Below are 14,263 nucleotides of genomic sequence, written 5' to 3'. Positions count from 1 at the left end.
ATTGGTGCCAGCACTGAACCCTGTAGTACACCACTAGTGACTCTGCTCCAATTAGGTGGGATATCTTTTATCACTGTCCTCATTTCCCTATCTGTTTGGTAGTCTGTCATCCATTCTAAGATATTTCCCTTTATTCCATCGATGTGTTTCATTTCCCATAGGAGTTTCCTAGGTGGTACTCTATCAAAGGCCTTTTTAATGCCCAAGTACACTGTGTCAACCCATTTATCTCTCACTTGTACTTTATCTATTATTCATGCATAAAAGCTTAGCAAATTTGTATTTTTAGAAACCGAATTGTGAGTTTTACCTCCTTTATATATTGCAACTAGTATATTTGCTCCTTTCCACTCCCTTGGTACCTTCCCTTCCATCAGAGAGCAGCTAATCACATCCCAGATTGGTTCCACCAGCTGATCTCTACATTCCCTCAGTGTCAATCCTGGTACTCCATCTGGCCCCGTTGCCTTCCTCAATGTGTGTATTTACCTAGTTGCCTAGTTGTATTGTACAGGGTTCAAGCAGGGCTCATAGTGTTCTGTCTCCATGTCTCTATTTATCCAATTTTTCCTTAAAGTTATGGACATTATGTGCTGTATATCTTCATCATTCAATGCATTCCACTTTTCCACCATTCTATGTGAAAAACTGTGTGTGTGTGTGTGTGTATTTACCTAGTTGTAGTTTTACTTGTGTGTGTGTGTGTTTCACTGTTAAATCTGCTGCAGTCTCTGACGAGACAGGCAGACGTTACCCTACGGAACGAGCTCAGAGCTCATTATTTCCGATCTTCGGATAGGCCTGAGACCAGGCACACACCACACACCAGGACAACAAGGTCACAACTCCTCGATTTACATCCCGTACCTACTCACTGCTAGGTGAACAGGGGCTACACGTGAAAGGAGACGCACCCAAATATCTCCACCCGGCCGGGGAATCGAACCCCAGTCCTCTGCTTTGTGAAGCCAGTGCTCTAACCACTGAGCTACTGGGCGTATGTGTGTGTGTGTGTGTGTGTGTGTGTGTGTGTGTGTGTGTGTGTGTGTGTGTGTGTGTGTGTGTGTGTGTGTAGCATGGTGAGTCTTGCTATGTATACAATTTGAATTGGTGGAAATTGGTGAAAAATCTAATCTGCATATATTCCTCTTTTGTTGCCAATCAGTTCCATCCTTTGGAGTCCCCTTCTAATTATAAATCTGTGACTGTTGAATCTGCAAATCTTAAGGGTTGGCTGTATATGTTAGTACAATTTCATGAGATCAAGAAACATATTACAGTGTTTAAAAATAGTAACTTCTTTTACCTCACAGCTGAGGGACCTTATGCATGCTTGTCGCACAAGGATGTAGAGTTCAGTTTGTAATGGATACTGCGAGCTGATGTAGCTGACCCGAGCAGAGTCATCATTACTGATGTATCCAGGCTGGGGAAAGGAAAGCCTGTCTTTAATATTCTGCAACCATAAATTCACTTAACCTGGATAACTAATTCTTGAAGCAACCAGCCTTATATGTAAATACTATGGTAAATCAAAAAAACATTAATAACGAAAAATAAAATAAATAAGAAAATAGATTAATTAAAAATAATTATCATAATAATAACAAAAATCAAGGCCAAAATATATTAGTACAATGTTAATTGTAATTTGCAAATTTACCAACATGAAGACTTTAACAAAGACAGTCAAAGACCTTGTGGGCTCACCTTACTGTGTGGAAATGAGCGACAAGCTACACAGGTTTCATTAGGGGTCTCGTTCCGTGCCTGTGCCACAACATCTTGGTGAATTCTTCCATACTTCCATAAGTCATATTTCCCATCCTAAAATAAGAAAACTGATTAATGAAATGTAGTTTATTCATTATTATCTGCCTATTCAAATGAAAAAAAAAAAAATGTAAACAATTAAATAAACAAAATATAATTATCAAAAACATAGATTGAAGATAAAGAAGCACAAAACAGTTGGAGACAAAATGATTAGACATCAATGACAGTGAAAATAATGCATCAAAGTAAATTCTGAGGGAGACATGAATAGTAAACCGTCATAACTTTGCAGACAATGAAGAACTTAGTTAATGTTAATGCAAATGCAGATTAAAAAAAAGGAAAGAATATTGGAAGAAAAAAAAAAAGCATTAGATCAATAACAGACATGGAGACATTTGATGACACAATAACTATATAAAAAATATGCAAAAAATATAGATTAAGAAATAAATAACAAATATATAGTGTGATGTAGAATCCCCACTTTCCTACAGATTAATGAACAATATGATAAGGATCTGGATTAACACATATACAAAAGCATACAGTAAGGATTGTAAATTTCATACATACAAATACCTTTGTTTGGTGCTCATTTTCAACATTCTGTGTATTTTCCAATGGCGAAGTTTCAATGTCAGCTATTACATTGAACCCTAGCAAGTCTCTGAAGGCTTGAGTGCAGAAGACAACACTGGGTCCATGCAATTCACAGAAGTGACATATTGATACTATAGCATTCATCTGAACTTCTGAAATTAAAAACATGATTGATGATTTATATATCATCTATTTCAATAATTTCTATCTATGTTCATCCAAGGTCATCATACTTGTATTACATTTCTATATTTTGCCCTTTTATTTGTTGCTCAACTAACCAAAGCTAGTCATAATCTTATGTTATTCATCATTTCCCAACCTTTTCTGACCATACCACCCACTGTTGTTATGTCTAAGCAGTCCAGCTCCCCCCTAACTAATACTGTACCTCCTTATTAGAAGGATAAAAGAAAGTGAAGTGCGTGCATCACTTTCCAGCACCCCCTATAATTGATTTCAGCACCCCCACGGGCCGCTAGTACCCCAGGTTAGAAAACACTGTTATATGGTTAACAAGCAGAAAGTACTAAACTTCATAATTTATAGTCATAATGGAACACTTATAAAAACAAAAATGATTATCATCACTCTCATTATAGCTGCAATATTCCTCTCTCAGGGTGAATATAGAAAAGCTAACAATACTGTCCATATTTGTCTCCTAGTGATGCTAGAAACCAATATAAATACTTCATATAAGTACTAATAGCAAATTAACTTTAAGGAGGAATATGTGTAGAAAGTACACTGGTAATAATACTAACTAGTTTTAGTGCTATAGGCACTTCAAAGAGTGGCCCAATTCACCCCGGTGTATTTTGTATACTGGGGTGTATCAGGCCACCACACTTTCATCATGATTTTGCTAGATTAAAGCTTCCTAATGTTTTTTTTTTAAGTTATAACCATCATTAAACCTCCTCCTCACACCACTGATGTACTGCAACCTCTTGATGTTTGGTGTTTTAAGCCTTTGAAGACCAGGTGGGATGCCACTATTGCCAAATAGCAAGCAGCAAACTATGCTCAGAAAATTACCAAAGGGGAATTCGTAGATTTGGTGGGCAAGGTTTGGGATGAATGTTTCAGTCTCCCAAATGTAAAAATGGCCTTTAAAAAGACTGGTTTGTATCCACCTGACTGCAGTGTTTATCCAGTGAAAACATTCAACCCAGATCTGTATAAATTATGCAAAAGTGTCCAGACATCTTCAGAGCCAGTCCACAAACCAGCGAATCCAAAGGAGGTCAATCCCCCCAGAGAGATGATTTCCCCTTAAACCTCTTTTGAACAGATAATGGCAGATGTTTTCAGAAAGCCCTACCCCAACCACTAGTGGTACAACGCAGACAATGGCAAGAAGAAAAATAGATGTCCGTAGTTGCGTCAAAACGCACAATGAGTTCTTAGAAGCAGTCGGAGAAAGAAAAGATGATCCTTGAAAAGAAGAAAAACAAAGAAACAGAACCACAAGAAAAAGGAAAGAAGTTTCATCTGGGGAAGATGTTGACGACTTTCTGGAAGAGTTTGAAGAGACTGTAGAAAAGAAAAGGAAAGCGCCAGAAGAAAGGACATCAAGGAAGAGATTCCGCAACAGCACTCCACTAAAGGAGCCCAGTTCAGCAGAGGAGGAAGATGCTGAGCTATTGAACAGCAGTCATTCTTCAATCAGCAGTATAGAGAACATGGAGAGAGAGAGAGAGAGAGAGAGAGAGAGAGAGAGAGAGAGAGAGAGAGAGAGAGAGAGAGAGAGATGAAAAGAAAAAAGAAAATACATAAAAGATACCAAAAAACATTAAAACTTTAGTGGCCCAAAGGATGGCCCAATTCACCCCAAAGGGTGGCCCCATTCACCCCAGGATTTCGGCATAGTGTAGGCCACTTATTTATGTTAACAACTTCTATAATGATAATCAAAATTATTATTTTCCTTCAGGAAATATGTATCACATAGTAAGGTACCTTCACACAAATTTTCAATTAATTTGACTGATTTGTGTAGATTTTATAATAAAAGATGTAAAAAGTGGCCCGTATTCACCCCAGTTGACGATACTTAGAAAAAGATTAAAAGATTTCATAGCATTTAATGGCCTAAAGAAATCAAATGCTACATTGCTATGGAGGTCCTTTAAGAGGATTTTCTTTCTTTTCTGATTTATAGTATAGGTAAGCAGCTGTTGGAAAGAACTATGGCTTTTCTAGGAATCCAAATACATACATGAACTTGGGAAAGAATTTTAGTGAACAGAAGTGAGACAAGAATATGTGATGTCTCTTATGTTTGCTGAATATTTTCTATGCATGGATATATAAGAAGAATCAAAGTTAAAAATGTTGATGCCAAATTAGAATAAAATTAAATGGTATAAAGTGTAGGAGCAGTTGTGGCACCAATGGGGAGCTTACTGGGGGCAATTTGAGCCCTCAGATAATGAGCCAAGGCCCCCCTCAACTGCCCCAATATTGCTAACCTTGCTGTAATATCAATTAATTCTAGGAGGGCCAAACAGCTGAACACTGATGCTATTATAAACATACCTACTGCTGCCAATAACTAGAATAGGTGCATAATTCTAAAGTAACATCTTAATTTTAAATTCTTGGGCTGTTTGCCATGCTCTTACTTCTACTATTCTTCCTCAGATTGTATTAACTTAATACAGAATCATTCTTTTCTACCATGTTAACTACATACTTACACATGTCTTTATACTTTATTTCTTTTGATGGAGAGGTTTTTACCTTAATGGCAATACATGTTGAATATACATTATTCTGGATTTCCTTGATTTTATATTTTTCCTGGGGTGAAATTTTAGACAAGATGAAAAAGAATATTTACATGTTAACACTGCATTTTCAAAGAGCACAGGTGTCTGAAATGTACCTTATTATTTATACATAGCAATATACAATCAATTGATGACATTTTGTGAACCTTAGCCACATTTTACCCCAACCCCTCCCCTCAAGCCCTCCAATGGAAATTTCATAATGCCACCACTGTATAGGAGCATGCCTGTAGTAGCATCTCCTTTCCTCACTTGAATGTCTTACTGAAAGAGTTTAAAAAGAACTTGTGGTGTATAATTTCAATATTGAGGTTCCCTTTCAGTCTTCCACTATGGGATAAGTGTGAAATATAAACTAAAGGTGAAAAATGGAAATGATTCAATCAGGTGGCATATGGCACTGCAAGGGTTAACGGTACAATGCTACATCTCTCACTAGGTTCTGAGGGTGAATGCTAGGAAAAAGTAAGGTCATGATGTTGAAAAGAGAGAAGTGGATATGTTATTTCAAGATACCTTATAGCAAGAGTGTACCAGTTATAGGCAGGTGTAAGGTTGTAATGGAAGGAGAGAAAATGGAGAAAGAAAGTTAATTTAACCATCTACGAACAGAGCTAAGTGAACATTGCTAGATGGATCGAGAAGCAAGAAATAATTATGAAATGCAGATGTGTCATATGCTCACTTAAAAGTGTCATGAAAAGGAGAAAATTGTTCATGGATATTAACTCCTTTATTACCATGATGCACTTCCATATTCATTCTGCTTACTATTTGGTGATTTTATACAGCTTCAGAAACTTATGTGAGAGACTGAAATAGTGAAAACTGTAGCCATTAATCTTCTGGCCTCCATAGACCCTTCCTAATATCAATAAAATGGTCTAATTGTACATGTCTCATGGTAAAAATGCATCTCAGTACTGAAGGGGTTAAGAAAGATCTGAAAGAAAAGTCAACATTAGGAGTGAATGCTGTGGAAATGAGCTAGTTACCTAGGACCTAGGGACCTTGTCTATGTTTCAGGGGGAACAAACAATAAGCCACTCAATGGGCAAACTGTCCACTTGTGCTCATGGGCACAGCTTGATTGTCTGGTCATGGCTTTACACAGTGGGTTATTGACAACACATTCCTCACATCAGGCAATACACAGCCCAGTTTTATATTACTGCATCTCTCAGTTAAGGTCAGATTCTAAGGAATCAACTAGACACAGACTTTGGCATAAAGGTATCAAAGTGTGTAACATAAAATATATTTCCTGAAGATTGTCATGTACCTTTTTGTGGTGAATTCTCAGAAAGTTACATCTTTCAAATAAACGAAGAAAAAAAAAAAAAAAAAGGGAAAAGAATCTGGTAGTTTTCAATGGCTTTTTAAATCTATACAATAACTGCTTCTCAGTAAAATCACTTCCTTTTACCCAAATAATAAGCTTGGTCCCCTATTAGTCAGCACTGCTGAATCCCTAACTGTTATACAGGAGCCTGACAACCAAAATGAAAAGCATTCTAAAATCAAATCAATCCAAATCTAACCATTATCTGAATTTGCCAATTTAGTTCAACTTTAAAGATATATAGAATGTCACAACCTACACAACAACAAATGTGAAGTCTTTAGCATGAATGAAAGTTTAACAACTGATGTTTAAACATGAGAACTAAACCTGCAGGCCCCTCCCAGCCTAGGACCACACATCGACACCAGTGCCCTTTTTCATGTTGTACACGGCATGGAGCTCGTGGACAAGCATAGCACTTACTTCATAAAGTTCCTGTTAGACATCACATTATGCAGAGCATAACCATCACGCAAAAATTATTTTATGCACTCCGCGAAAGTGAAATAATCAAATATACCTATATAAATAAACCCTCGTCACTCGTGACAAATAAGCACTCGGCGATACTCGACGTAACATAGCAAAATTATCAAACAAAGCAACAAACTTTACACCTCTTTACGGTTGTTTCATACAAGTTTTGCTCACCCTTAACTTGTTAGAGAAGTTACTAATGTCTTCCGATAGATACTTTCAACACTCCTGTAGGTTTCCCTGACTCGCTAATGCACTTGTTGGTCTGACGATCTCGGAGTATCACGTGACGCTGAATGTTCTTGTTTTGGTAGAGGTGCCAAATGCACGATAAGACACCACCAAGAACGTTGAATAACCTGCCAGGTTGTCGCTTGATATAAAAATTACGCAAGAAAGTCATGTGTGTGTGTGTGTGTGTGTGTGTTTACCTAGAGTAGTTGTATTGTACAGGGTTCGAGCGGGGCTTTAGTGCTGGTTTTAGGGTTGCCACCTCCACCTCCTAAAAATACGGAACGTATTAGCTGAGATTGGAACAGTGATGGCGGGTAGAAAGTCAATCATATTGATAAGGCTTGAATATAAGCTCTTCCATAAGTACCCTGTATTAGGAGGAATTCAAGGATATCTTGACTAAATGTGAGGATATATTGCAAAATACGTTCATCATTCAAGTTATCAGTAATATATTTTTGAAAGTACATATGTCTGTATAAATTCTAAAGAATGAGACACTGAAAAATATATTTCCCTTAATTAAAGAAAAAAGAAATAGAAAACTCATTTGGAGAAAACAGTAGCTACCTGGAATATGAATGGATCATAAATATAGCCATTACTTATACATTTTCCAAGTGTACAGATCCAGCAGACGTAGCCATGTTCAGTACCCCAGGTACCTAAAAGGGATGAGACATAGGCATGGCACAGCACAGCAGCAGTGTTCTCCGTCTCCGCCCCTCTCATTCGAATTTCTAGACTGACACTGACAGCCATTGGTGATGGACCGTGGAGGCGGAGCGAGATATTACGTGTACTGTTCACGTAACGCACGGGCGGCACGGCAAACCCCTAACAAACTCATATATTTTTGTGAACTGGTTATGTATTTGTTTCAATATTTGGTCACGATAACTTATTAATTTATTTCATTTGCTTGACTATTCATACAGGCAAATACGGAACAAATGGCGTTCGGATCCGTATTGGTTCAATACGGAACGTAGCATTTCACGCTTCAATACGGAACGGTTCCGTATTTTAAGGGACAGGTGGCAACACTACCTGGTTTCTGTCTCCATCTTTCCATTTATTTATTTTTTTTTCATAAGTTATGCACATTATGTGCTGTAACAACTTAATCACTAAATTCTTTACACTTTTCCACCGTTCTATGTGGAAAACTGTATTTTCCAATACCCTTTACACACTGCCTCATCCTACAGTACTCGCCATAAGCATTGTCGCACCTCTCCCACGCAGCGCCAGATAATATAAACATGTACTGCATCCAAAGAAATTTATTAAACTTACAATTAATACTTAGTTGGCTTCCCTTGACGTCTCCTGCATTCTTCCAAACGGGCCGGAAGGCTGTCTGCCAGCACCATGGGAGCTGGGAGCGAATGTGTTCCAAAGATGGTGCAGCGCAGCTTGGAGTTTGGGTAGTTAAACAACCATGGCTGCGTCACTCCCGTTTTATTATCGCCCACAAATTTTCTGTTGGGTTCAAATCCAGAAAATTAGCAGGCTAGTCTTCGAAGAATGGCACACAGCAGTCTCTCCGCCACTGCTTTTACTGACTTAGCAGTATGGCACGGTGCACAGTCCTGCATGAAGGTGGAGGCCTGACACATCTCGAAAGACCCCGGTAGATGGTCACACAGAAGTTCGAGGTAGTTTCCCTGATTCATTGTAGTGTTTTTGGGTAACACCACGAGGTTCCCCGCCCCATGAGAGGAAAAGCACCCGCACAACATCAACGAATCAGGGAAACTGACAGCAGGAGCAGTGTAGCGTGGGTGAAAGGGGTCGCTGCCTGGACGCCAGTGTCCGGTGATATAGTGTGGCTGTGACAGTGTTTAAATGCGTCTTCTGCGTCGCGGCCTGCTGTGACAAAGTGTGGCATGGAAGCATCCAACGGGATTATGGAGAAGGAATGTATGCTTAGTATGTACATTTACGAACAATTATATATTTGAGTGTTGTATATTCAATAAAGAATATTGTGTGTTGAGAAAAGTACGAGGCTCTAATTTTTCTACTGACACACGTTTCAAGGCTCAAGTCTCGTGCATTATTGAAAAATGACCTACATTAACACTTTGTTTTGACTCTCACACTGTTTTTGGCCACCCATATGATACAGAGTATGATATTTCTACTTTATAGTTATCTTTTTTTTTCATGCCATGACGCACTAATATCTCTAATGATACACGTTTCAAGGCTTAAGTCTACGTAGTGTATTATTGAAAAATTACCTACATAAATACTTTATTTTGACCTACACTGCATATTTTAGGCCATACATATGATATAGAGTTTCATATTTCTGCCTTATACTTATGTGTATTATATAACGAGGCACCAATCTTTCCATTGACATACATTTCAAGGCCCATGTCTCGTGTATCATAGAAAAAACGAGCTATAATAACGCTCTGTTTTCAGTCACAGCATATTTTAGGCCACCCATATCAAACAAATAGTGATATTTTTGCTCTTTGGTTCTTTTTCTTAAACAGTGAGGCACTATAGTCTTTCCACTGATACAAGCTGAAAGCCAATGGCGACTGTAATATTAAAAAAAAATCAATTGTTTGAATTCACACAATATCACGAGTCACTGTCACAGTTATAGGCATGGCCACGGTCCAGATATATCTGGACCGTGGGCATGGAGTAGTGTGACTGGCGTCTGCTCCCGGGTCGCACATGCACAGAAGACGCAACTAAACACTGTCACGGCCCACACTTTGGCATGTGACACCGGTACACATGACCTTGACTGCTGGCTGTCACTGTGAATCTTGACTCGTCGCTCCACAGCACGCCATGCCACTGTTCGATGGTCCAGTGTTTTATCCTCTTACAAAACGCAAGCCTCTTCTGTCACTGGGCCACAGTAACCACAGGCTTGGGCGGCGCTGCATAGCTCAGATGCTGTAGGTCGTCGTGGACGCGGCGCGATATGTCCTCACAGACACATTATTCAGCAATCCCAAGTTGTCTTCCCTGATTTTCCTGGCAGATACTCATAGATTGCATTCGATTTCAAGAAGCACCACTCTCATGGTTCGCAGGGAAGTTTTGCATGTGTTTCCTTGTGTTTTTTTCTTGGCGGGTATGTTGTTGCCGCCGAGTTCAGCCATACGCTTCACGTATCGTTGAATTTGACAGACACTGACATCCGTCTGGTCAGAGATAGCTGTGTGGAGTGTCCAGCCTTGTGGAGAGTTGAGATGGCTGCAATGTCATCCCGTGACAAGATCTGGTAGCGCATCATTGTACCCAGCGCGGGAGGACTGCAACAGAATGCCCGCCAGTGAGTGATTGACAGGCTGCAAGCTGCCCGACACCAAGGATTCCTTTTATATTCCTTGCCGACACCCAGGCTGAGACGCCAGATATAAAATATTTAAATTCAAGGTACCCTACGCCCGCCAAGGAAAGCACGCGCGTTTTCATCCTTTAAAGCAGTGGTTCTCAAACTTTTTTGGCTGCGATCCCCTACCAATTACTCCGACAGAGTGGCGACCCACTCCCCCAACAACAACGAATTTCTGTCAATCCCTATGAGGCATTTCGTTGTCTCCGTGTATCTGCTTGTCTTTCTATGTATGTATGTGTATGTATGCATGCATGTATATGTATGTACTTACACACGTATGTATGTATCTCTCTCTCTCTCTCTCTCTCTCTCTCTCTCTCTCTCTCTCTCTCTCTCTCTCTCTCTCTCTCTCTCTCTCTCTCTCTCTCTCTCTCACCGTCTTTAAAGGCTGAACAACTTACCATTACTAAGGGGAAGGATGGGCTTGCTTCTCTTGCGACCCCCATAAATTATTTCGCGACCCGCCTGGGGATCGGGACCCCCACTTTGATAACCCCTGCTTTAAACGGATGCCATGGTCTATGGCGACAATGTTTATGACGAGCACTGTAATTTTCCTTATGTCCTCTTGTCCTTCTATAATAGCTTCTTCTGTCACCAGCACTAGGTGTGTGTGTGTGTGTGTGTGTGTGTGTGTGTGTGTGTGTGTGTGTGTGTGAGAGAGAGAGAGAGAGAGAGAGAGAGAGAGAGAGAGAGAGAGAGAGAGAGAGAGAGAGAGAGAGAGAGTTTACCTAGTTGTACGAGTATTTACCTAGTTGTAAGATACAGAACAAGAGCCACACTAGGCTCATGCTGTCCTGTCTCCATATCTATTTTTATCAAGTTTTCCTTAAATTTGTATATTGTCTTGGCACACACGGTCTCGTCAGTAAGCTCATCAATGCCACGCTGTCATATACTTCTATGAGGAAAACGGTGTTTCTTGACGTCTCTTCTGCACATACACTCCTTTTCAAAATTTTATTTTATATCCTCTAGTGCCACTATTTTCAGGTAATATATATATATATATATATATATATATATATATATATATATATATATATATATATATATATATATATATATATATATATATATATATATATATATATATATATATATATATATATATATATATATATATATATATATATATATATATATATATATATATATATATATATATATATATATATATATATATATATATATATATATATATATATATATATATATATATATATATATATATATATATATATATATATATATATATATATATATATATATATATATATATATATATATATATATATATATATATATATATATATATATATATATATATATATATATATATATATATATATATATATATATATATATATATATATATATATATATATATATATATATATATATATATATATATATATATATATATATATATATATATATATATATATATATATATATATATATATATATATATATATATATATATATATATATATATATATATATATATATATATATATATATATATATATATATATATATATATATATATATATATATATATATATATATATATATATATATATATATATATATATATATATATATATATATATATATATATATATATATATATATATATATATATATATATATATATATATATATATATATATATATATATATATATATATATATATATATATATATATATATACACACACACACACACACACACACACACACACACACACACACACACATACAAATACACGACGTCATCCCTGTCCATCCTTTCCAAACCTTTTAATATTCTATATAGTGCAATCAGATCACCTCTTTCCCTTTTTTTTTTTCTAATGTTGTCAGGCCCAATCTTTTCAACCTCTCCTCATAATTATATCCTTTTAGACTTGGAATTTCTGTAGCAGTTTTCTTAATCCTTTCCAGTTTCCTAATATCTTTCTTTAGACTTGCATAGTGACCACACTAATGATACATATTCCAATGTTGAGTGTATCATAGTCTAGACGTCATCAGTTCTTTTTTCTTTATCATCTCTTCATCTATGTAGTTGAAGGCCATCTTGATGTTTCTCACTAGATTATATGTTTCTTCAGTGATCTTGTTTATTTGCTTGCTAAACGTCAGATTGTTTGAGACAGTTACTCCCAGGTCTTTTTCCTCTGTTCTTATGTTAAGTTTCTCTGTATCCAAATAGTAGTTTCTTTCTGTTCTTCTCGCACTTGTATTGAATGCCATCACACTGCATTTCTTGCCGTTAAACTCCATGTTCCACCTTGATGACCATTCATGTATTTTGGTTAGGTCTTCTTCATGTCATTACACGTGTTATTTAACTCATGATTTTAGCATCGTTGTGTGTGTGTGTGTGTGTGTGTGTGTGTGTGTGTGTGTGTGTGTGTGTGTGTGTGTGTGTGTGTGTGATACAAATCCGGTATTAACCAAATCCAACATTATAACCTAACCCGTAGGAGTTACCACACCGGACGGTTATTAACCAAACCCTACTCTAACCTAACCTAAGCTAATTTTAACCTAGTCTATATACAAAATACAGCAACGCTCATCACAGCTTCTCCATCCTAACAGGGCGCTGTGCCCCTTTGAGGATATCACAAAAAATATTTGGTATCTGGTATTACTCACAATTTTGGGAAGCAAAATCAACCCACGATGCACGCACAAGTCGAACAAGTCTCTTGCGTTTCCAGTGTAGCAGTGATAAAAAAAAAAAGAAACAAAACCGAAATTAGTTAGTGTCCACGGTGAAAGCAGCTTGGCAAATGGTAGAGATGGTAGAAACTGGCGTGATGTCACAAAAGCGCGCTATTGGTCCGCTGCTGCCTCTACCCCCCGTTACACTCAATACATTGCCGACCGCCCATTGAAACTGCATGGGAACGCCTGAGTTACGCTCTTTATTTTCAGTCTTATGTCCATGTTTCGAGGCTGCTTACCATATATGTGATCTCAATAGACTTGCAATTTAAACATTTTTCTAGCAGGGGGGGCGGGCTGCGCCTCCAGAGCCCCACAGAAAATTAGCTGGGGACTGCGCCCTCCGGATCCCCCTAGAGTCTTTATCCGGGGTAAATTTGCAGTTTGAGCCAATACACCCTATCTTAAATTTCTTTTTCCCTAAGTCTAGCAAGCTTGGGGACCTCCTGGGAAAGCGGGGTTTTTGAGTGGGGAAAGCAAAAATGATGCAATTTGGGGAGTCCGAAAATATCTAAGGTAAAAATACCCATTTTTAAGAGAAAAAGGGGAAAATCACAAAATTCATGAGTACTTTTCACTGAAATTATCCTAACCTAACATAATATCCTCTCCCCTACCTCCTCCTCCCCCCCCAACAAGCTTGAGGGACTGTGGGGAATCGGTGGTTTTGGGGGGGAGCCAAAAGAGGCGAGATATGGCGATCCAAAAAATCTAAGGACAAAAACCTAACGTAACGTAACCTAACCTAACCGGGGGGGCTGTGCCCCCCCGGATCCCCCCTACAACACTAACTTAACCCTAACATAAACCTAACCTAACGTAACCTAACCTAGGCCGGGGGGCTGCGCCCCCCCGGACCCCCTCTACACCCCTACAACACTAACCTAACCCTAACATAAACCTAACCTA

General features: G+C 37.9%; 1 protein-coding gene across 4 annotated transcripts in view; it reads right to left on the bottom strand.

The window, feature by feature from the left end:
• LOC123518545 (folliculin-like) overlaps positions 1 to 14,263 on the bottom strand; it is a 96,857-nt gene that overhangs the window by 81,761 nt on the left and 833 nt on the right. For 3 of the 4 annotated variants that reach the window (XM_045279373.1, XM_045279372.1, XM_045279371.1), the window contains exons 2-4: positions 2,359 to 2,531; positions 1,711 to 1,827; positions 1,307 to 1,426 (exon numbers count right to left, since the gene is read on the bottom strand). In XM_045279373.1, coding sequence (XP_045135308.1) covers positions 1,307 to 1,426; positions 1,711 to 1,827; positions 2,359 to 2,531 — 410 coding nt within the window. Of the gene's footprint in view, positions 1 to 1,306; positions 1,427 to 1,710; positions 1,828 to 2,358; positions 2,532 to 7,173; positions 7,318 to 14,263 lie in introns of those variants that run through there. The other variant, XM_045279374.1, reaches the window with a different exon arrangement.

This window comes from Portunus trituberculatus, chromosome 44 (assembly GCF_017591435.1).
Source record: "Portunus trituberculatus isolate SZX2019 chromosome 44, ASM1759143v1, whole genome shotgun sequence".
Lineage (NCBI taxonomy): Eukaryota > Metazoa > Arthropoda > Malacostraca > Decapoda > Portunidae > Portunus > Portunus trituberculatus.
The sequence above is the reverse complement of the archived record's forward strand: the minus strand, read 5'-3'. Positions and strand labels throughout refer to the sequence as shown.